The sequence below is a fragment of the Microcaecilia unicolor genome, chromosome 12 (genome assembly GCF_901765095.1).
Source record: "Microcaecilia unicolor chromosome 12, aMicUni1.1, whole genome shotgun sequence".
In the NCBI taxonomy this organism is placed as follows: domain Eukaryota; kingdom Metazoa; phylum Chordata; class Amphibia; order Gymnophiona; family Siphonopidae; genus Microcaecilia; species Microcaecilia unicolor.
The window spans coordinates 56,088,513-56,113,263 of record NC_044042.1 but is presented as its reverse complement, the minus strand read 5'-3'; the positions used below and the strand labels follow the sequence as shown (position 1 = coordinate 56,113,263).

Below are 24,751 nucleotides of genomic sequence, written 5' to 3'. Positions count from 1 at the left end.
CTTCCACGGTTGTCAGGCTGCTTCAGTCCTTGGGATGGGTGATCAATTTCGAGAAGAGCTGGCTGATCCCCTCTCAGCGCCTGGACTACTTAAGTGCTCTATTCAATACCCAGCGGGCGCTGGTCTTTCTGACCGACCCGCAGCGGGTGAAGCTGTTGAGGCAGGTACATTCCCTTCTGTTGGCCGCCAGGCCACGGGTTTGGGACTACGTCCAGCTTCTAGGGTCCATGACAGCGGCCATGGAGGTAGTCCCTTGGGCTCAAGCTCATGGAATTTCATCTTAATCAGTTGGTAGAGCTGCCTTCCTTTCGTCGGCAGAATGTGGGGAACCGGTATGCGTCCTTGTGGCTTCTGGATGTTCGAAGAGTTCTTATCTGGTATCTGGAGGCGACTAACGAGTTTTGTTGCTCGGATAGATTTTGTTTTGTTCGGTAAACAGAAGCTGGGCCTAATGGCCTCCAATGCGTCCATTGCTTGCTGGTTGAAGGAGGCGGTGCCTGCCTACCTCCTGGCAGGGAAGGCTTCGTCTTTGAGTTTGAAGGCCCTCTCGACTAGGCGACGTGTGGCGACGTTGTGGGCAGAGACATCTTTGTCTTCTCTGGTAGACATTTGCAGGGCGGTGACGTGGTCGTCGTTGCATTCTTTCAGCAAGCATTATAGGGTGGATGTTGCTGCGCGGTCAGATGCATCCTTTGGGGCGGCAGTCTTAAGAGCAGCAGGGTAAAACCTAATTTCTGCATATCTCTCCACAAGGCACACAGTGGTCGAAGTAAACCACTGCTCTGCATCATCAGGGAAAGTAATTGGAGAGGGGCATGCAGTAAATATCTCAAGTGCCAAGGATGAAAGAAATATTTCTCCAGTATTAAAGGCATATATTCCTGCTGATCTAAAAGCCAGTCACTAAGATGATTGAGCAAACACGCCTCTGTACTTTTTAATATCCGGCAACCCAAGCTCTCCTTCAGACAAAGATCTGAAAAGCTGTTGAAAAGGTAGTTTTGGTTTAAAGGTACCCCCCCTCCCCCCAAGCAAAATTTAGAGATCAGTTTATAAGGACTGCAAACATCTTTTTTTGTAAAAGTTTTATAGGTAACATCTGCAGGATGTACAACCCAGTGAGGAACTTCTGTCATCTTAAATGACTGAATCTTATCATATAAGCTAAGGGGAAGGTGTCTCCACCCTAACAGCATTTTAGAGGCATTCTGCAGCATACGGTCTACATTGATGCGGTAAATCTGCTCCGGTCTCATGGCCAGCTGGACACCTAGGTAGCAGAAGAGTGACCTGCCCATCTAAGGGGGAAAACACCTTGTCATTAATTATGAACCTGTTCTTGAGAGGCCAGTGCCAAAGATTTTGCAAAATTTAACTTTAAGACTGATTAATCACCATATTCCACAAAGGTTTCCATCAATGTTGGCAAAGAGATCGGAGAGGTTTGGATAGTTTTTATGCAATTTTGTTTTAGCTATGTGTTTTTGTTTTTTAAAATCATTTAACATGCTACATTCGTACTGTCCCACTCAGTGCTTTTGGTTTTCTTGCTTTGCTCATAACAAAGGTTATCTTTTAACTTGCGTGTAAGTGTTTCGAACCCAGTAATCAACTGTTTAGGAACATCTTATCTGAACAGGCTGAAAAAGGGAAGTAAAGAGAATGAAGAAAGGTAATTTGACTAAAATCAGGAGGGAGGAGACTTATTTTATTTTGCTGTTTTTATAGGTATTCTACAGTTAGTTCTTTTGAAGCACACTACTCGTAAGCACTCCATGCATAATAAAGCTCTTGGACTTAATTGGCAAAAGATTATTGGGATAGACTTGAGGAAATCCCATTGCTTATCCATTGGATAAGCAGTATAGAGTCCTGTCTACCTTTTGGGACTCAACCAAGTACCTGTGACCTGGATTGGGCACTGTTGGAAACAAGATATTGGGCTAGATGACCTTTTGGTCTAACCTAGTATGGCAAATTGTATCTTCCTATTCTTTCTTGGATACACTTATTTTTCCCTTTTAACCCTGGAATCCTCTGCTTCATGGCTAGCTGCAACTGTACAAGCTGATTGTATAAGAGGACACAGTTTCTCTGTGAGTCCTGTTTTTCCAGTGTGTTGTACTTATTCTTTTTATTAAACTGGACTAATTAGAGAGCCAGTAAAAGTTGTGTCTAAAACCATTCTGGTTTTCTACAGGCAGTGTAGCCAACCAGGTATTCCATCCAGTGCTGTTTGATAAATCTCTCAGTGTTCTGAGAGAGAGCTGGCCTGTGGAGTCTGACTCAAATCGGAAAAGGAAGAAAGATTTACTTAAGAGCTCTCAGAATGACCAACATGGAGGCAGGAAGAAGGCAAGGCCAACTAGGAGAGAAAACCTAGAGGTAAGTCGTGTTAATGAGATTTTCTTCAGGGCTATCAAAAATGAACCATTTCTAGAAATAGGGGGAAAAAAGTGATAAGGAGTGAGTAATTGAAGACACACTCATTTAAAGCAGATTGGGAGACTGGGCCTCTAGATGGCACATTAAATTTAACATAGACAAATAAAGTGATAGAGGGAAGAATAACTCAAACTATAGCAAGACGATGCTAGGTTCAATAGGTGTCACAACCATGGGAAAAAAAATCTAAGTGTCATAAAAGACAATACTTTGAAGTCTTCTGCTTATTGCTTGGCAGTGGCCAAAAAAAGAAAATGGAATGTTAACAAGTTATTAGGAAAGGAATAGAGAATAAAACAAAATTTCATGTGTCTCTTGTTCTATGGTGCAATAACATCTTGAGAATTGTGTGCAGTTCTAGTTTGTCTCAAACACTATAGTGAAATTAGAAAAGATACAGAAAAGGTTGACCAAAATAAGTGGGATGGAAAGGCTCCTCTGAGGAAAGCTGCAATGGTTTAAGTGTCTTTAGCTTGGAGAAGAGACAGCTGAGAGGAGGTTGTAATTTGAGGTCTGTAAAATCATGAATGGAGTGAAACAGGTAAATGAAAATTGGTGGGTTACTCTTTAAAAAAAAACAGACTGGGGAGCGTGCCATAAAATTGCCAAGTAGTACATTTAAAACGGAGGGGTTTTTTTCCCACTTAAACTCTGCAATGCATTTCTAGAGGATGTGGTAAAATTTGTTAGTGTAACTGGGTTGAAAAATGATTTAGATTTTGGAGAAAAGTCAAATATTAAGATAGACTTGGAGAAATGTATTGCTTTTCCCTGGGTGTAAGCAACATAGAATCTGTGTATTTTGAGATTTTTGCAGGTACATGTGACCTGGATGGGCCACTGTAGATAGCAGTACTGAACTTGATGAGCCTTTCAATCGGACCCAGTTTTGCATATCTTCTTACATAATAGTATGTATTTTTCTCTGAGGACAAGCAGGCTCTATAATCTCACAAGTGGGTCGAAGTCTGCGTTGGCCCAGGAACTGGCATGATTTAAAAGCAAAAATGTTTTGCTAGAGCCTTCCGCTGCGCATTTGCAGAGTGTCTTTCCACCCACTGCGCAACTGCATCAACCAGTTTCTCTTTTTCTGCGTCAGGAGTAGCAGGATCCACTGCTGCTCCGTGTTTGCCCGGCAAAAGCCTTCTTTTTGTGCCTCATTCGGGGTTATTTACGCCTTTCCATTTATCATTTATTTTTATATTTTGTTTTTTTCCCTTGTTAAAAAAAAAAATTTCTTTATTTCCTTAGTTATTTTTGGCCCGCATTAAGTTTCCTTTCTTTTTACTGCGGCTGTCCTTACGCCTGCTCGGTCGTTTCTTTTCCCCTTTGTATGTCCTTTTTTTTGGCACCATCGCGTTTTTTTGATTTCGCTAGGGCAGTCTTCCCTTCTATGTCATTGAAGACTCCTAGTGGTTTCAAACGCTGTATTCAGTGCAACCGGACCATCTCCAGCAGATACCCATTCGTGGTGTATCCAGTGCCTTGGGCCCGACCATAGCCCGGCTCGTTGTGTCCTTTGTCTTTGTATGAAGAAAAGGGCTTGAGAAGCCCAAAGAGAAACCTTTTGGGGCTCGGTCCAGTCCTTCGACGTCGGAATCTGCATCGAGGGCGTCGGCATTGAGGGACGCATCAATGTAGAGTAGAGGCAGGCATGGCTGCTGAGAGGCCACAACACGCTGTGAGTAGTGAGGCATCGAGTGGGTCTCCACCCGCCTCGAGGTCTCCTACTTTGCAGTCCACCTGGGACCCGACCCCGAGGAGACATGGGGATTCGATGTCGTCCTCGACGGCATGCAGGAGTCTCGGTGAGGTGCATCAAGCGAAGGCTAAGAAGCATCAGCACCGTTTTCCTTCGTCACATGGTGCTGGGGTGCCGAGGGATTCTGGCCGACAGACTGAGCAGGGTAGTGCAACCTCACGAGTGGTTGCTGAATATAGATGTAGTCTGCAAGATCTGAGCGTGGGGCACCCCCTTGCTGGATCTTTTTGCCACTCAAATCAATCACATGGTCCGTCAATACTGTTCCAGGCTTCAGGCCCACGACAGACTAGCGTCAGATGCCTTTCTCTTACATTGGGGAGCAGGCCTTCTGTATGTGTATCCTCCCATATCTCTAGTGGGGAAGACTTTGCTGAAACTCAAATAAGACTATGATCCTGATTGCGCCCTACTGGCTGCGTCAGATTTGGTTCCCTCTTCTTCTGGAGTTGTCCTCCGAAGAACCATAGAGATTGGAGTGTTTCCCAACCCTCATCACTCAGAACAAGGGGTCACTTCTGCATCCAAACCACCATTCTCTGGCTTTCACGACCTGGATGTTGAGAACCTAGAATTCGCTTCCTTGGGAATCTTGGAGGGTGTCTCCCGGGTCTTGCTTGCTTCCAGGAAAGATTTTACTTAGAGGTGCTAATCGTTCAAATGGAGGTTTGCTGTATGGTGTGACAGCAATGCCATAGATCCCCTTTCTTGTCCTACACAGACCCTGCTTGAATACCTTCTACACTTATCAGACTCTGGTCTCAAAACCAACTCTGTAAGGGTTCACCTTAGTGCAATCAGTGCTTATCATCAACGTGTAGAAGGTAAGCCTATATCTGGACAGCCTTTAGTTGTACGCTTCATGAGAGGTTTGATTCTATCAAAGGCTCTTGTCAAACCTCCGCCAGTGTCATGGGATCTCAACGTCGTTCTCACTCAGCTGATGAAAGCTCCTTTTGAGCCACTGAATTCCTGCCATCTGAAGTACTTGATCTGGAAGGTCATTTTCTTAGTGGCTGTTACTTCAGCTCGTAGGGTCAGTGAGCTTCAGGCTCTAGTAGTGGATGCACCTTTATACTAAGTTTTGTCACAACAGAGTAGTCCTCCGCACGCACCCTAAGTTGCTGCCGAAGGTGATGTCAGAGTTCCATCTAAACCAGTCAATTGTCTTTTCAACATTTTTTTCCCCTGTCCTCATGCCCACCCTGGCGAAAGCAGCTTGCACACCTTGGACTGCAAGACTGCATTGGCTTTTTACGTGGAGCAGATGAAGCCCTTCAGACAGTCCGCCCAGTTGTTTGTTGCTTTTGATCCCAACAGGAGGGGAGTCGCCATTGGAAAACGCACAGTCTCCAATTGGCTAGCAGATTGCATTTCCTTCGCTTATGCCCAAGCTGGGCTGACTCTGGAGGGGCTCATAACGTCAGAGCCATGGCTTCATCGGTGGCTCGCTTAGCCTCCATTGAAGAGATTTGCAAAGCTGCAACATGATCTTCAGTCCACACATTCACATCACACTACTGCCTTGAGCAGGATACCCAACATGACAGTCAGTTTGGGCAATCGGTGCTGCAGAATCTGTTTGGGGTTTAGAATCCAACTTCACCCCGCCAGGCCCGTTTTTTTGTTCTGTTCCAAGCTGCACTCTCAGGTAGTTTGTATATAGTTTCAGGTTAATCTGTTATGTCCTCACCGTTGCGAGGCCCAATTGACCAATGTTTGTTGTTTTGGGTGAGCCTGGATGCTAGGGATACCCCACTTATGAGATTATATAGCTTGCTTGTCCTCAGAGAAAGTGAAGATACTTACCTGTAGCAGGTATTCTCCGAGGGCAGCAGGCTGATTATTCTCACAAACCCACCCACCTCCCCTTGGAGTTGTCCTTTTTACTTTTTGCTTTTTATCTTAATTGGTTGATGCGCAGTGGGCGGGAAGGTACTCTGCATATGCGCGGTTTGGCGTTCAGTGGAAGGCTCTAGCAAAACATTTTTGCTTTTAAATCACGTCGACCCACTTGTGAGAATTATCAGCCTGCTGTCCTCGGAGAATACTTGCTACAGGTAAGTATTTTTGCTTTATGTAGAAGTAAAAAATGTTGGCAAGTTTTTTTTTTGTTTTTTTTATGTTTCCATCATTTTTATTCAAAACTTAAGGAAGAAGAAAAGTTAACATCATCATGTATGAATGTCTGATGTTTTCCCCCCCATGTGGCTAAATTTGTTTTTTTTTTTTTAAATAATTACACACACACTTTTTTTTCCCCCCCTCTTCCTTGATTAATCTAGATGGAAGACATTTTTGAAGAAGATGAGAACCAAGGTGAAACATATTTTTCAGCCAGGGATCTCCTTGAAATTCGAGATGCTATTTTATTTTTGCTGAAAATTTTCTTGCAACTTCTTCCCAAATTCGCTTTGAAAGAGAAACCCCAGAGTGTGCAGCACTGTATACAGGTATATGGAAGATGGCGTCCTGAGAGAGATGTTCTAATAACCAGTTCTACAAGAAAAACAATAGAGGCCATAAGCAATGTATATTGATGTCATGGCTGGAGAGGGATAGGTGAATGTTCTTTGATTTGGTGTTCTAAGATGGACTGTATTGCTGTTTGCAGGATATAGAGGTTAGTGGGACTTGGAATGATCCTAGCAATTGCCACTAAAAGTAGCCTCACACTCTTCTTTCTTGTTCCAACAGATTTTCATCGAGCTAACGAGTTTTGAGCCTGTTGAGCGAGAATTTGATTTATCAGAATCTCTGTGAGTCTTTCCTTTTGTCATTTGCACAGCAAAAACTGATGATTCTAATTAGCACTGGAGATCTGCTCACATTTGAGCAGGGTTCACTAAACTTATGTCTGCAGAGGATTAGTTTTTAGCACTAATTTAGGAGAACATATTTTAAAAGTAATTGCTTATTTGCTTTTTGGATTTTAATTTAATTTAGAAACGTGAACCAAATGAAGTATGTACCAGAACTGGCATACCTTGGGCTCAGATTACTGTGTTCACCACTTCATGGGGAAGGAGACCAGGTAGGTGGTAATTGATTCCATGATCTGCTGGTACCTTAATTTTTTTGTGTTTGACAGCTTTTAAAATATGATTCTGGTAGGAAATACGTTTTTTTTTATTTTATTAGTATTTGTATCTTGCCTATCTGATACAGAATTCTAGGACTTACACTTAGCCTTACAAAGTTCCATAGGTTACTATGGAACTTACATTAACACTTCTATACTGCAAAGCCCTGAAGAGTTCTATGTGGTGAACAGTGCAAAGAAGCAGGACAACTGTTGAAAATACATCAGTTTATAATCGATAAAAGATTAAACAGTCCACAAATATTTTTAAAAATTATAATAATTTTTGATAGCTCTTTTAAAAGAGGAGTAATGGAAGATTTGCCAAATGGATAATGGTAGTAAGTTCCAACAATGTGTTGATGGATAGGAAAATGTTCCATTCAACAAGGTTTTATATATTGCACTTCTTTGACTTGGACATTGAAACAAAATAGGCAAATGACTGCCTAATGTAGAATTTTTAACTTAGCATTCTTCCAGACTGATCCAGACACTTGGGTTTATGCACTCCTACCAGCAAATTAAGACTGAGAACTGCTGACTTGAGTGATCTTATCCGCTTGTGCAGTCCACGACTAGTCATTATTTCTCAGTCTCCAGTAGGTGGTAGGCGTGGGTAAACCTGTGCAGTCTAGATCTATTCCAGGTAGGCTGGTTAGTTAATGGTGTCTGGTTGGGCACTTTGGGGGCAGCCTTTAAAAAAAAAAAAAAAAAAGTGTAGATCTTTGGGGTTTGAATTCCCTGATTGGGCTCAGGACAGAAGTCTATGTAGCCCAGTTCCTGCCTGTGGGATTATACCTGGACGGCCTGGTGCTTTCCTCCCCCCACCCTTCCCCTCCTGGGGCTAGCCAGACCAAGGAGTCTTTGTACCTCAGTTTCCCTCTCCCTGGTGTTGGGGGGGGGGGAGGGGTGTGACTGCGAGTGCTCCATCAGATACAGCTGTTAACAGATGAGCAGTTAAAAATAAAAAAGCACCTGTACCTATACAGCTGCTACTTTTTTTTTTTTGGGGGGGGGGGGGAAGGGGGGCATCTGGCTTTGGTCTGGAGAAGTCTGTTAGTCTGCGGGCTGTGGAGGGAGGAGCAAGTGTGACTTGGGTGTTTTGGGCAGGCAGCTTTGCAGAGATGAGTAGTAAGTCCTGGTGCTAATGTTCCTGGGGGTTGAAGGATCTGGCTACTGCTTCTGTGACATACATCGGAGTACAGTGTCAGTAGTAGAGACTGCTAATGTGGAGGACTGCGTGGTAACAGTGAGTGCTGCTAATGACGCAACTCTGGAGATGGTGTCAATTCCCGCCAAACCCAGGTGTCACCATCTTGAAGATGGCTCGCTCAGCTGAGGAAATGCCAAGGTTAAATGCTGTGGAGCTATTCCCAGGTCATTAGGCAGTAAGGAGGGAGACCCTTGTATGGAGAGGGGCTTTCCCCAGAATTCTTCTTGGTGATGTATAAAGCCTTCTGTTTAAAGAAGGCTGATGGCCACATGGTCCAGAAGGTCTTGGTGAGCCTAAGAGGCAGAGGCTGGACTAGATGACTCTAGGATGAAGGCTTGGTGCAGTCTGAAGAGGTGCCTTACAAGACTGAGGAGATGATGGAGTGTCTAGAAGATACCTTGGTGGATAGTTGGTTAGAGGAGTTGCCTCCTGGGGAGGACCCCTCCATCGTGTGTATTTTCCATAGAGATGAACAGCAGGACCTCATTGCATGGTTGACCTTGGTCCTCAACCTTTGAAGAAGTGTAAGGAAGGCAACTCCCAGAAGGTGGATCTTTCATTGCAGGGTATACGGAAGCAGGTCTAGTCCTTCCCCATGCGCTAAGTGATCAGGGACATGATCTCAGAGGAACAGAAAGCTCCAGATGTGGTGTTCATGGTGAGGCACTATCCAGTCCTTCAGGAGGACAACAAAGCTTTGCAACCCGCTAGAGCAGGGCTTCTCACTCGGTCCTTAATGCACACCTAATCCCATCAGGTTTTTAGGATATCCACAATGAATATGCATGAGATGTACATACCATGCAAATATATCTCATGCATATTCATTGTGGATATCCTGAAAACCTGGTGAGACTAGGTGTTCTTCAAGGACTGGGTGGAGAAGCACTGCCTTAGTGGAAGTGGTTGTCTTGGAAGTGACAAAAAAGACCACGATTGTGGTGGATTCTCATATTGAGCCAGGCCTTTGATATCTCAGTATTGGTCCTACAGGCAGCAGTTTATTCCTCATACAAAGGTCACAGAACATAAAGAAAGAACAAATGAAAGATTCTTAGCTGTAAAGAATTAGTTTCTATGAAGGGGGGAGAGCACCCCCTTCGGGAAAAAATAGGCCACTGGACGGATCTGAAACTCTCTTTCCAAGCATGGCCAGTTTTTCAGAGTTTTTGTCTGCAGCATGGTTTTATAGGCTGTGGTGTGAGCATCCACCTCTCCTCTACCCTGGACTAATCATAGGTGCTGCATATGTGCTGGAGACTTGCAATTGGTGTCCTTGCCATACCTCTTCTCAGTAAATTACATTTGTAACAAGTTATACCAGGTAGGTGAGTTGCCCTAGCAACGGGAGGTCCCATCAGAGTTTGTGACCAGCCAGAAATTTCTTCATGTGGCTGATAGAAAAAGAGAGATGGGGGTTGGGAAATAGTGCAGCGTACCTGAAGTAGAACATTATAGCTAAAACTTATGTACACTTCCCTCGTTTTTTTTCAAGGGAGGTGTCCTTACGTCCAATCCCTTCATTCCTGCTTAAGCTGATTTTACCTTTTCATGTAAATCAGTCTGTGTCCTTGCTGTCCCGGACGAGTCACCCAAGTCTCTTTCTAAGCTGGATGTCTGCAGGGCCCTGCTGTGCTTTTTTCGCCTGATGGAGGAATTTTGGAAGAAGACCGGCTCTTTCTGCTGTTTGGTGGTCCTTGGAGAGATGAATTAGGGTCTAAAGCATCAATTGCCTGCTGGGTCAAGGAGGCCATTTCTTCAGCTTGCTCAGTGGTAGGTGTATGCCGCAAGCTTTGAAGGCTCACTCCACATGGGCTGAGCATTCGCTTATTTCTCCACAGGATATTTGCAGGGCAGCAACTTGATTGTTGTTTCATTCCTTTGTGAAGCATTACAGGCTGGATATTCAGGTGAAGCAAGGTGAATCCTTTGGGTCTTCAGTGTTTAGTCCAGGGCCTTTCCCCACCATCATGAGTACTACTCTGGTACTTCCCGCTAGTTGGGAATGGTCTGGGGCAGACGATAAGGGAGAAGAAATTAGGTCTTACTTGCTAATTTGCTTTCCTTGAGTCACTCCAGACCATTCCCACAACCCACCCAGGTAGCATAGGAGTGGTGTGGTGGCTTTGGAGCTGCATTTGGACAGGTCTCTACTTGTTTTTTTTTGTTTGTTACATTTGTACCCCGCGCTTTCCCACTTATGGCAGGCTCAATGCGGCTTACATGGGGCAATGGAGGGTTAAGTGACTTGCCCAGAGTCACAAGGAGCTGCCTTGTGAACATGTTCACGATGGGACATCTTGGTGCTCCTTTCTCCCCTGAAATTTTTGGGGGCTCTTGTTCTAGTTCCGGTTCCCTGTTTGGGTTCTACCTGGTTTGCTTTGTTATGGAAATACTGAGGGGGTCAGGGTTGCACAGTTCCTTATACAGTATTAGTATTCGGTAGTTCTCAGTCTCCCTCTGCTGGTAGGAGTGCATAAACCTGTTAGTCAGGAATGGTCTGGAGCGACTCAAAGAAAGCAAATTAGCAGGTAAGACCTAATTTCTCCTTTATTTTTATATTTCTAACTTTTACAGTAAATATTTATTATAGAAATCATACAAAAAAACAAATCACGACAAGGAATATTAAACCACAATACTCAAGAAATGAGTAAAATCACATTCCTTAGCATCCCTCCGGACCGGCCCAGGATTGGACTGATGGGTTGTGCTCGCCTTCCTGGGCCGGTCCGGAGGGATTAAAGGAAAGCAAATTAGCAGGTAAGGTCTAATTTCTCCATTATATTAAGAGGGGGAGGGGCTATAACATCTCTAATTAGCGAGAGACTTAAACTACAGTAAAAGGAAAAATGTCTTAATATCAAGCTAATGTTATCAAAGCAAGAGAGACGATTGGATCAAGTTAGAGGTTGGAGTTGAAACTAAAATGGGCGTCTGTGGTTTCTGCGCTACCAAGCGGGAACAGAATCAGGCTCTTAAAGAACAGACTGAGGACATCTAACCAGAGTAGTCCCACAGAGGTCAGGAAATAGAGATTTCCTTAATATTTTCGTTATTTGAACTTTATGATTATCTTAGGATCCAGTTGTAATAAAGCTCCAATGCAAATCAGTCGGGGTGGCTTTAGATACCACTGGACACGACCTTCCAAAATACCAGAAAGGTAAAAACTTGTTTTTTTTTAACCATTTTTGTCCCAACTTAAGCTCAAGCAAGAGATGCAAAACTCTGTCCTACTTCCTCACCAGGCAGAACCCTTGGCTTCCCTCTCCCCAGCCTATTAAGTAAAAGTGTTTAAACTGAACGTAGTAAAAGGGAGCCAGTGAAGCTCCTTCAACACATGAGTAATGTGCTTAATTCTGCCCAAACCACTAGCAGTGCAGACTGCAGCATTTTGTGCTAGCTGCAATGGTTTGTGTTATTGTAGGAAGGCCATATAAATCATATTTAATACAAATATGGGAAGACAGGGGTCTTAATTACTTCTGTAAAATCTTTCACCTCCAACAAGGCCCTCAATTACTGAACCCATCTTAACTTTAAAAATACACCTTGGAAAATTTTAGTCACTTGATGGCTGACATTAAGACATGACTAGAATCTAGAATGACCTCCAAATGTATCTTACTCTATATTAACACAGTGTGCCCTTCTGTAAGAACTGAACTAGAAGAATATGTGGCCTCGTATAAAAAAAAAAGAAAAGTCTTCAGCACTCCTAGGGTTGGCAGCGGCCTGGAAGAGTACGACAATACCAGCCTGCTCACTATATCTACGTAAATTGGATTATCTTTGCTTAATGTCTGAGTTAACAGTGGTTAAGAATGGCCAACTTACAGATCTGGGACTGTTATCGAACATGGAGGTCCAATCCACAGAACTGAGGATTATTGAAACACTGCTTGCCTGTATTATATTCACTGGAGCAATACATGAGACTTTGAGTGCTTTTGTCTTAGGAGAGAGACCTTACTGGGGCATTTTGGGGAATGGGGGTTTGGAAGATTTTGTGTTTTATAGCTGTTGATCTTTAGATTCTATTGGATGTATTATTGATAACTTTCAATACGTTTTTTTTTTTGAAAATGGAAAAAAAATGACTTCTGTCTTAACACCAATTGATAGTTAACTGGTTGGTGGAAAATAATTTGGCGGTCATCTCAAATAAGCAAATCAGTTTCAATGACTGCACATACCCTATTAATGAAAAAGAGAGCCTGTCATCCACATATAACCTAAAATCAACATCCAGCAGTGCAAGGGCACCCTATATGGCGTGATCCGACCATTTTGTGTTAACTGCCGCCATCTGCTGGCATGGGAGCAAAACCATATGTCTGGCTGTACTTGAGGAAAGGAAATTTACCAGATATAATTAGTCATTATCCAAGATATGCCACAATTTGGTTATGTTCTCTTTTTTTGCACACAGTGAAGTGTTACTGTACTGTTTCCTATGAATGCAAAGTCCTGAGTGTTTAGAATGGACATATTTACTTAAAACCATATTTTTCCATCCAGACCATCCGCCGCCTATTTCAACGGATATTAAGTGTCATCTTGATGATAAGAGGGGGAGAAGGATCCAGCCAAACTCTTCTTACTATTTCACCCCAGGTGATCAGTGCCAGAAACCAGGCGATCCGATTTATCAGGTGAACTCAAAAGCTCTTCTAGTCTGCATAATTTGAATGCTGTTGTGTTCTACTACTACTACTGATTTCTGTAGCACTAGTAGATGTACGCGGCACTGTACACAAACATGTAAGATATGGTTCCTGCTCAACAGAGTACAATTCAAGAGAGACAGACAAACAGAACAAAAAGGGATTAAAGAGTTAAAATTTATCATGGGAAAGATTACAACATGGGCCCTGAACAGGTGAATAAGGAGTTAAGAGCTAAAAGTAGTCTCAACAAAGTTGGACTTTATCTTGAATTTGAATAGAGCCTGAAACAGATACCAACTTGGAAAGTTTGTTCCATGTAGCAAGATGGAGGGAATGGAATCTGGAGTTGGCAGTGGATGCATATGCCTTGTAGTGCTATAGAAATGATAAGTAGTAGTAGATGAGTGATTTACCTGATGAAAGGAGTTGCTGGGAAGGGGTTTAGCGGGAGAAAAGAGACTAGCGTTACTGAGAAACTTGAAAATGAATACATTTGTAAGTAAGAAGAATTTGAACTGTATACAGATGGATAGGGGAGCTAATGAAGTAACGAAGAGAGGGGTTATACTAGTTTAGTAGTTTCACTGGTGAAAGATAAGTTTGCAGCAGAATTTTGAAAAGACTGAAGGGAAGAGAGATGGTTTAGTGGGAGACATAATGAGGAAACAAGTTGCAGTAATTTAAGTGTGAGGTGATGTGTGGATAAGGGTTTTGGTAGTGTGTTCAGAAAGGAAGGGATGAAATTGGTGAGATGATAGAGAAAGATGACCCCCAAGGCTACGAGCTGAGGAGACGGGGAGGATATGAGAGATATCCACAGAAATAAAAATTAGGGAAGAGGAGAGAAGGATTTAGGGTGAAATATAAGAACACTAGTAGAAAAGGCCCGTTTCAGACACAAATGAAACAGGCGCTAGCAAGGTTTTCCTCGGAGTGTGTATGTTTGAGAGAGTGTGTGTGAGAGTGACTGTGTGAGAGAGAGAGAGAGAGTGAATTTGCGAGTGTGTGTGCATGACAGAGTGAGTGAGACTGTGTGCGAGTGTGTGTCTTTTTTTTATTTATTTATTTATATGAAGTCTTTATTAAACAGTAATAAAATACAATGGACTCTGAAACCAGGTCAACAGTGTACAAATACAGAACTTTCAAGTCAAACAGAAGCACCAGATTCTCGCACATTTCTTTTCTGAAGACATCCAAATTTGTTTCGCAGTAAACTTCATGAATTTTTTTAAGAGTATATGGTTAATGAATTACCCCCCCCACCCCATCCCTTATCAGTTGAGTGTGTGTTTTTGAGAGAGAGAGAGTGTGTGTGCCTGGGACCCCTCCCTCCCACCCAGTTCCAGGGTTGTTATCCCTCCCTCCGAGTTCCAGGGTCGTCATCCCTCCCTCCGAGTTCCAGGGTCATCGTCCCTCCCTTCCTCCGAGTTCCAGGGTCGTCCATCTGTTTTTTTTAAAAAAAAGTTTTTGTATAGGTGGTGCATTCCTCCCCTCTCATCCCCTCCTCCGAATTCCAGACCCCTCCCTCCCTCTCTGTGAGTTCCAGACCCCACCTCCCTGCCTTCCTCCCTCCGATTTGCAGACCCCTGGGCCCCCCTTCCCGCCGCCAACCCTCGCGTACCTGTGTTGGCGGGGGATCCCCAACCCCCGCCAACCGAAGTCCTTTTCTTGGCCGCGTGGCATGGACGAATGATGTGATTAAGTTTGAATCAGTTTGTGTTCGTGCGTCTGACATTCGTGCGGCTGGCGGGGGTTGGGGTCCCCCGCCAGCACAGGTATGCGAGGGTTGGCGGCGGGAAGGGGGGCTCGAGAGGGTTGCGGCAGGGGGGTCAGGAACTTTGAGGGGGGGTCTGGAAATCGGAAGGAGGGGGGTCTTTGCAAATCGGAGGGAGGGAGTTGGGGTCTTGAACTGGCAGCTGCGGGTGGCGAGGGGGTTGATGTGCCCTGGGGGGGGGGTGTTGATGCGCCTGGGGGGGAGGGGCTTGGGTGATGTGCCGGGGGGGGGGGGGGGTTGTCTGCGGTGCCATGCTTGTCGTGTTGCTGTGAGTGATGTCAGCCTGGCTACGGAGCCACGGACACAGGCAGCTACTTTAGAATGTTGACGGTGAGGATTATTATATAGGATAAGAGTAGCCATACTGGGTCAGACCAGTGGTCCATCTAGCCCAGTATCATGTTTTCCAAATAGCGGCCAAGCCAGCTCACAAGTACCTGGCAGAAACCCAAATCGTGGCAACATTCCATACTACAAATCCTATGGCAAGCAGTTGCTTCGCCACGTCTGTCTCAGTAGCAGACTATGGACTTTTCCTCCAGGAATTTGTCCAAATCTTTACGCTAACCACTATTACTACTTCCTCTGGCAAAGAGCTCCAGAGCTTAACTATTCATTGAGTGAAAACCTCCTATTTGTTTTTATGTTTCAACGTTTTTTATTGAAAACAGTACAAAGATAAAGCTTTTACAAATGAATCTACAAAGAGGTAATTATAGTCTGTACTCATTAAAGAGCAACTGCAATAAGCTGTTTCCAGATTTGTAAATATCTGTTCCCCCCTCCCTTTCTATTCATAGAGAACATTTATATAACAGACCAACTGCATTTAACTTACTGAATAAGCTGTAAATCTAAAGCACTCTTACTATTTGGCGCTTCTGCATTTATTTTGTTACAGCATTTTTATTGATGAATCAACAAAACTGATCATTAACATATTCAATAGTCAGTAATTTGAAATCATAAACAACCTATTATCAGCAAAGTCGTATTCTCACCATCAAGGTTATAGAGCACCTCATACAATCTTTCCCTCCTCCCTGCACCCGAACCGCCCATCCCTCTCCTCCCAGGTTCCTGTGTGTACCATCTGTCTTTACCAACGAAAACTATTCAGAACTTGGCTGCGTGCCAATGGCGAAATCCTCTTCAAATATGACCCCCTATACCGCAAGAAATCTCTGTTGCCTATTAGGAGATTGATGTGCCCCACAGGATTCCCATAATATGAGCTTGTGCAACTTTATTCCTCCAGTACCAGTAGGAGGGAGGTCTGTCCGATACCCAATGATTAAGAATGCATTTCTTCCCCAAAACACATGACTTATTTAGGAAATATTTTTCTCCTTGTGTGCCAGATCTCCATAAACTGATGGAGCTGAACATCACCCTTTGAAAAGAGAGGACTACTTGGCGTCCTAGCACCAATTGTAAAAAATGAGAGAGAGCTGACCAGAATACCTTGATATGTCTACAATGCCACATACCATGCAAGAAAGAACTTTATGAAACAGAATCTGTAAAACTATTACTAGAAGCTTTAATTATTTAGTGTCCCCAATATCATATGTGGTGGAATGTGTTCTAGGGCAATCAAAGCTCCCCAACACAAACTGAGCAGTAATCTACAGAAAATTAGACCAGCCTGACTCAAAGCACCTTGTCTGAGAGATGCTTAGCATAGTACAGAGAACACTGCAATGTAGTATTTATTTATTTACATTTAGCTCACACCTTTTTCAGTAGTAGCTCAAGGTGAGTTACATTAAGGTACACTGGATATTTCTCTGTCCCAGGAGGGCTCACAATTTAAGTTTGTACCTGAGGCAGTGGAGGGTTAAGTGACTTGCCCAAGATCACAAGGAGCAGCAGTGGGATTTGAACTGACCACCTCTGGATTGCAAGACTGGTGCTCTAACCACTAGGCCACTCCTCCACTACAACTGTCTGAGTAGTGCCCTGAATAAGATGAGTCAGTATACTGTGGACTGTTGCCGGAAAATATTTTACTTTTGTTATGAAGTCATTACCTGTGTTCTGGAAATGTTTTGTCTCTTCTCGTAGAAGGCACCTTAAATTCCTTTCATTGTTTTGTAGGAACTCTACAGCATCAGTGTTTTGCTTAGTTACTTTCACTGACTTCATGTTGCCTTACTTTTGAGTGGATGACTAAGATCTTTCTTGGTGTTGGGAACCCATTTATAAAGTTTTAAACACCTTTTGTACATGGATCACTGTTCTTTAGAGTAGTTGGATTTTGTTTCTGAGCCTTCAACTGTTGAACCTAGTGTTTACATTGACAGCATATTCTTTTTTTGTTTAAGTTATCTGGTAGATGACCTGAAGGAAGCTATCTTTCCCCTGCTTCGCATCTTGCTGCAGCACATCTGTGCCAAGGTACTGTACTTCTCTATTGTAAAGCTCAGTCCTTATCAATCACAGTAAGCTTTTTCTAGTTTTATGCCCAGAGCTAGCTTTTTCTCCATTGGGGATGACAACTGTCACTGAATACACAAAATGCTATTTCTTCCTGTTAAACCACATTCCATCATGTATCACTGTCTTTAAATTCTGTTTCCATAGCTTCCCACTATTCCACAACCTATGGGACAGTTGTGTCCATCAACCAGCAGGTAGAGATCGATCTTAAAGCAGGTGTGTGGACACAGTTTTCAGCCTCTGGTTCTGAGTGATTTTGCCAATGGTCCAGTTGGTCAACTGGTCCCCAGTTGAGCTTTGCGGGTGACTTGGTCTGCAGAGTCATATCTGGAGGTCTCCAGATCCCTGTCTGTGGTGCCCTTCAAATGTACTTCTCTCCCTTCACCTCTCCCCTATTTCCTATGGAGCTCTCCTTTTCCAGCACAACCTTAAAAAAAGAAAAAAGGAAAGATGTTTGCTGGAAAGCGTGAGACAGAGTATTAATGCTGAGATGTTCTCATCTGTGGTAAGATTTGGAGAAGCTGGCAATGGTAGGTCCGACTAAAGTTTGACTTGGAACCGCTTGGAGGGCTGCAATTTCTACTTTGTGCAGGAGAGGGATCTTGACTCACTGCATGGGAGACACGTGCTGTGCTGGTGACAGGTGAGTGAAGATGACAGTTAAGCGGTGTTCCCGCTGTGGGACCTGCTGGCTGGCGTCGGTGCAAGCCAGGAATTCTGTAGGATGCAGAGGAAACAGTTGGTGGTAGCACATCGTAGGATTTGGCACTTCATCCAAATATGCCGGGGTCTTCGGGCTCTCCGATAGGGCCGGTGCGTAATTTGATGTGCAGTGTGGGTGTTATTTTGTCAGGTCTAAGTGGCAGTGAGGAGCAGCCTCTGGCTGACCACGTACTGAGCACAGCTGCCGCTTTGCAACCTCAGGGCCTGACAGAGCATTCAGCTGCATCAGGATCTTTGTTTTCATGAGAGTTCATATTGCTTTTATACTAGGCCTATTTACTGAAGAAGGGACAGTCAAAGTTGCTGCAAGGTTCTTCAGCTTTTTGCCCCTCTGCTCCTCCAGCTCCTGAGGGATATCGTTTAGATCTCCAGGAGTGGGGTAGATGAGGCTATCTCTGCTTCTCCCTCCTTATCTGATGTGGTCTTGGCCTACTCAGATGAGCCATTGTTGAAGGAGCTGTCTGAGGAGGGAGAAGATCTGCAAGTACTGTGGCAGTTTCATAAAGAGGAGCTCAGTACTCTTATTTCGGAATCATCGGCAGTGCTTTTCATTAAGGAGCCTTCTGCTTCAGTGTCAAAGAGTTCCATTTTCGTCGATCTTGAGGGGGCTTGGAGGTCCTCGGGCCTTCCCGATGCATCCAGACATTCAGGATCTGATTACAACAGAATGGGTCTTGCCAGACGCAGCACTGAGAGTGGGAAGGCCATGCCTCGCTTCAACCTGCTGGTTCCCAGAAGAGAGAGAGAAATTTGGAGCTTCCCAGAGTGGGCTTCCCTAGTTACGGCAGTGGCTGACTAAGAAGACCACCTTGCCGGTGAAAGGGGGCATTGCCTTACCTACAGGATAGGAAGCTAGACGGCTCGCTGAAACAAGCCTTTGAAATGGCCTCTTTGGGTCTTCAAGTGATAGTGTGCAGCTCGTTTGTGGCAAGAGCATGCCTGAAGTGGCATCAGCAGTTGGTAACACAAGACGTACAGCTGGAAACGGATTGGCCTACTTGGTGGATGCTATTTATGAAATGTTATGAGTTATGGCCCACAGTATGCCTTTTGCCTGTCATGGCACATTGGCAACTCTAGTTGCGGCATTGGGTAGCGGATGCAGCATCAAAGTTTGGAGCAAGGCTATTTGGAGAAGGTCTCAGTAACTTGGTGAAACTAAGCCATAGTGGTTGCCAGAGGATAAGCCAAAAGCTTCTGGTTATCCATCTTCAGGGGCTCTTGATTTCAAGACAGCAGACAGTACTGGCATGGTCTTCAGCAATATGGTCAGAAATTACGCTTTCAGGGATGCCAGTCTTTTCATGTGGACAGGAAGTCTTCTTAGAGTGCCCAATGTCTCCCGAGCTTTGCAATGATGCGAGGCTGGTCCAGTCTTGCTTTCTCCAGTGGGAGGATGTCTTCAGGAGTTTTGGGAGGAGTGGGCCAAAATCACAAACCCATGGGTTCTGGATATTACAAGTTGGAGTTCTCCTGCCTGGTCACTCTTCTGTTTTGTAGTCTTCTTGTTGAAAGGGATCCAAGGCTGTTGAGGGTTCAGTCCACCGTAGATTCCTTGCTGGGTCTTCAGGCCATTGTTCCAGTTCCCCAGGCTGAACAGGGATAAGGCAGATACTTCTATATCATTGTCCCAAAGAAGGAAGGCACATTTCAATTGGTCTTAGATCTCAAAGGTCTAAACTGCTGCCTCCGAGTGGCCCGCTTTCACATGGAGACAATAAGAGCAGTCAAAGTTTCGGTTTATTTATTTTATTTTTGTTACATTTGTACCCCACACTTTCCCACTCATGGCAGGCTCAATGCGGCTTACATATTGTATATAGGTACTTATTTGTACCTGGGGCAATGGAGGGTTAAGTGACTTTAGTTGCTCACATCGTTTAGTCCTTGAATGTGGAGGCAGACTTTCTCAGAAGGCAGTCCTTGGACCTGGAAGAATGGGAGCTATCCGGTCAGGGCTGATGGTGGACCGATGAGGGTTGTCTGCTTCTGGATTTGATGGCGACAAAAAGGAATGCCAAAGTGCCCAAGTTCATTGGCCTTTGCAAAGAACCAGGCTTGATGGGGATCAATGCCCTACTGCATCCCTGGCCAGAGGCACATCTGCTGTATGTGTTCCCTCCTTGGCCCATGGTAGGCCAAGTATTGAAAAGGATCGCGTTGCACCAGGGTTGAATAATTCTTTTAGCTGCAGAGGCCTGGTATGCTGACTTGATCTGACTTGCTGGACAGGGGTCTCTGTCTTTTTCAGGTACATGGCCTACTGAAGCAAGGTCCGGTGCTCATGGAGGATACGTGCCCCTTTGGTCTTATGACTTAGCTATTGAAAGGGCTTAATTGAGACAAGATTATTCTGATTCAGTCATTGCTACTTTGCTTCAGGCTAGGAAGTGCTCTGTATCCATGGCATATGTGGGGGTGTGGAGGATGTTCAAGGGCTGGTGTTCTGAGTGTGGACTTTTTCTTCTCTGCTCAGATCACGTACATCCTAGCGTTTTCCAGGCAGGTCTTCAGAAAGGATTGGCGTTAGGTTCTCTAAAAGTTCAGGCTGCGGCTTTGACCTGTTACCAGTGCCGGCTACAGAAGTCATCTCTTGTGGCTCACTGCAATATCGTTCTATTCTTGGGGGGGGGGGGGGGGGGGGGAGCGGGACTGCTTATGGCCTCCCGTTCATGTGCCGTGTCCAGAGTACAACCTTAATTTAGTCCTTTGGGCTCTTCAGAAGCCTCCTTTTGAGCCATTTCAGGAGGTCTCCTTGAAAGATCTTAAGTTAAGAACAGCGTTCTTGGAGGCTGTTGCATTGGCACATACGGTTTCAGAGCTTCAAGCTCTCATTGGGATCTCTTTCTTTGCTTTTCGGCGGTGGGGGGTCGCTCTGTGCCTGGTTCCTTCCTTTCTTCCGAAAGTGGTTTCAACTTTTGATCTCAACAAATCTGTGGAGCTTATATTCTTTCGTAGAGAGGGTGAAGAGACTCAGTTTTCTTCCTTGTAGCTTCTCTGTGTGCATAGAGTCCTCGTTAGATATCTGGAAGTCGCAGTGAGTTTCACAAATCGGACAAACTGTGTTTTTTGGTAAATAGAGGCTTGGCCTTACGGTTTCCAAGCCCACACTTACTAGATGGCTGAAGGAGACTATCGTGGCAGTTTATTTGCTTGCAGGCTTCTCGGACCTTGTGGGCTCATTCTTAGAGGCGTACAGCAACATCCTGGGTGGAGACTAACTTACTGTTTCTGGCAGATATTTGCAAGTTGGTGACGTGGTCAATACTGCATACCTTTGCAAGCACTTACAAGGTGGATGTTGTAGCATGCTCGGAAGCCAGTTTGGGGGCTTCAGTCCTCAAGGCAGTAGTGCCAGGATCCCACCCACTCTAGGGATTGCTTTTGAACATCCCACAAGTTCTGGAATAGTGGGAAGCTAAGTAATGAAAAGAGAAATTTGGTCTTGCGTGATAATTTTCTTTTGATTAGTCCTTCCCACTGTTACAGAGGACCGCCCAAGGTTTCTGAGATGTTTAGTCAGTGTGAAGTAATGGGTCAAATAACGACTATCACCTTGCATGCTGCTTCCTGCATATCTCTTGTCATCTGCAAGTTGTCCAGAGAAGAGAGATCTGCACATGTTTGCTTGTCTGGTTAGTATTAGGTTAGCGAGTTGTTTAAGGTTGTTTGTGTTTATTCTGAGTTTCTCATTTAACTGCTTGCCTACATAAATACTGAGGAGCTGGACTGGATGCCAAGAGAGCGATGTCTCGGCTGAATTTTCAGTCTCTATCTTTACTTGCTGGTTGATGGACACAACTGTCCCACATGTTCTGGAATAGTGGGAAGGAGCAATGGAAAGAAAATGATCAGGTAAGACCTAATTTCTCCTTATTTCATTGCAAAGAAGGAAGAATTAAGACTTGGCCTGAATCAGGCTGCTTGATAGTCTTTATCTAATCATCTTGTCTAGGTCAAGTAGTATGTTCTAGAAAACAGCCTGTTAGCAGAGAAAAATAACACTATATATATTGCTTTTCTGTTTCAGTCCTCAGATAAGTCAGAATATCGTACTCATGCAGCTCATGCCTTGGTGAAGCTCTTATGTAAGCTGCCTTGTGTTGAATACGCTGGATTCCTTGCTTGGCTGTATAAGTACTCAAAGAATACAAAGGTGAGAAACCCTTGGTACCTTCTTAAGCATATCTTTGGTCTTCTCTGATTCAGAGAGATCAATGTGTGCAGTAGTTTGGCCATCTAAATCCATGAAAGATAGCTGTAATGGTAACTAGATTTGGGGAAAACTTTCCTTAAAAAAAAAAAGAAAACAATTTCCAGCATGGGTAAGTGATAGGGATGCATGTTTTGTTAGTGCACCTTAAATTCAGGGCATTCTAAATTGTTTTAAATATGCTTTTAACCAATGAAGGTAAAGGGTCATAGTTTTGATACCCTGCCTTTCTGTGGTATAACCAAAACACTTTATCCCTAGTGGACTCACAAGCTATGTTTTGTGCCTAAACGTACATTAAGTTAAATAGCATGCATTTAAATGTTTATTAAAACAAGTGTTTGAAAGTAAACAAAAAAAATCTGAAAATCATAAAGTTGAAATGAACAGAATAGAAACAAATTTTTGCTGATTGTGCATTCCTAGTAAATCAGCAAGTTTGTCGCTAATGGAAATTGTTCCATTTGATTTTCTTTGAATACGGGCGTACCTTGTTGTGAAGCATTATCTTTTGTTTAATATTTATATGTTCCCATCTATATATTGCAGACTCTATGCCAATAATTTGCCATTTTTTCTTAAATTCTGGTTGATTCACTATCTGAAACTTTAGATCATGTTGCTTACTGTGTTTCAGTGATACAGAATTGGATAGCACATAACAAATATTGAATCCCTTAAAAACTGTATAGTTTCAATTTAATTCCAGCTTTTGCAGAATAGGTGGTAGATTCTTATCTCAATATAAGTTGAGCTTGGGTATATTTGTAGATTCAAAGCTTTTAATGCAATCTTATATCAAGGCAGTTGTTCAAAGAGCTTTCTTCAAATTGCATTCTTTTAGATGCTTGAAACATTATATTATGGTAGATTAACGCTTGCAACATTGTTATATCATATTTTGATTATTGTAATGGTTTGTTCTGGGTTTACCAGCTTCATACATGCGCTCGGTGATAGCAGCGGTGAGACCAGGGGAATTTCTTACTTCACTGGATCTCGAGGCCTATTTTCATATTTCCCATTTGGCCACCATACCAGCATTTCTTAAGGTTTGTGGTGCTAGGCTAACACTTTTTAGTTAATCGGGCTCTGAAAGTCCCTGTTAAAAACTGTGTGTGTTTAATCCTTGGTAGAACTTACCGATTTGGAAATAGCAAGTGATGCTCGAAAGAAATCAAATTCAAATGAGCTTCATACAATTTCAGCAAGCTGCTCAGTAGGGAAAGCACCTAGCGTGTGCAGAGAACATTTTCTCAGTAAGTGTCCCTGTTCTGCACTTGTGCTAGGGCTGGTTTACTCTTTTCTTTTCTTTCCCCTGCAGTGTTTGCTGGTGTCACTCTCGTCCTGTCTCTTTTCCCTTGCAGTGCTCTGGTGCTGGCTCCACCTTCCTCCTGCAGCTTACTTGCCTTCCCTGTGACCCCCCCCCCCATGATGATTTCATTGGGGAATCTCCTTCTTGCTGAAAGCCCCTGCAGCTGACACAAGCGTTCCCAAGCCAGCTGACATCACAGGGGTTTTCCCCAGCTGATTGTCTATCTGCTTGTTTCTCCACCCCTAAGCTGTTCTCCTCTCCGATTCTGTTTGCTATTGAAAAAATTCTCCTCCTTGCTGAAAGCCCCCCCCCCCCCCACCGCCCAATCCCTGACTGTTTCTCTGTTCTTTGCTCTCCGAAAAGTTTTGCTTTTGAAAAATGCAAGCGTACCGCTCTTCCCAGAAGTTTCCCTCACACATCGACAGCTCCAGACCTGATGGAAAATTTTGCATGTTAAAGGAAGGTGTTCTTTTCTGTGCATTGCTCGGAATGCTCATTTTAATACTAATGAGTTCTTTGTAATACATTTGCATAGGATTTTTGTTAGCTGCTACCCTGACTATTAAAAAACACGCAGAACACCTTTGTGAATTAAATGCTGAATAACATGATCACTAGACTGGCTAGAACTAGGTTAAATCAGACATTGCTAGCCCGGTAAGCTTTGAACATCGACCCCTCAGTTTTGGGCAATACCCTTTGGGCTTTCGACGCCACCCAGAACCTTCTCTATGGTTGTGATAACGATTTCAGTGTTCCTCCAGATGGAAAGTATTGGGGTTCATCCGTATCCGAAGGACTAGCTGATCTGGGCCGCTTCCTTGTCAGACAGTGTCGGCCACTGTGCGGATGATCACATTCCTTCAGTCTCTGGGTTGGGTGCCCAACCTGGCCAAGAGTCAGTTGCGTCCCTCAGTCCTTGGAATATCTGGGAGTTTGTTTCAACATTTGCCAAGTCTGTTTTTTTCTTCCCGGTCATAGGAGACTAAAGCTTCAGGAGCAGATTCGCCACCTCCTTCGATTTTGCAAATCCTCACACATGGGATTATTTGCAGGTCTGGGATCCATGGCAGCAATGCCAGATGTGTTCCTCTGGGCTAGGG

The 24,751-nt window shown here is 44.0% G+C and overlaps 1 protein-coding gene across 2 annotated transcripts in view; it reads left to right on the top strand.

Moving 5' to 3' along the window:
* NCAPD3 (non-SMC condensin II complex subunit D3) overlaps positions 1-24,751 on the top strand; it is a 146,094-nt gene that overhangs the window by 30,291 nt on the left and 91,052 nt on the right. The window contains exons 4-10 of one of the 2 annotated variants that reach the window (XM_030221958.1): positions 2,201-2,385; positions 6,493-6,660; positions 6,905-6,966; positions 7,154-7,241; positions 13,030-13,163; positions 17,283-17,355; positions 22,151-22,276. In XM_030221958.1, coding sequence (XP_030077818.1) covers positions 2,201-2,385; positions 6,493-6,660; positions 6,905-6,966; positions 7,154-7,241; positions 13,030-13,163; positions 17,283-17,355; positions 22,151-22,276 — 836 coding nt within the window. The remainder of the gene's footprint in view (positions 1-2,200; positions 2,386-6,492; positions 6,661-6,904; positions 6,967-7,153; positions 7,242-13,029; positions 13,164-17,282; positions 17,356-22,150; positions 22,277-24,751) is intronic. The other variant, XM_030221959.1, reaches the window with a different exon arrangement.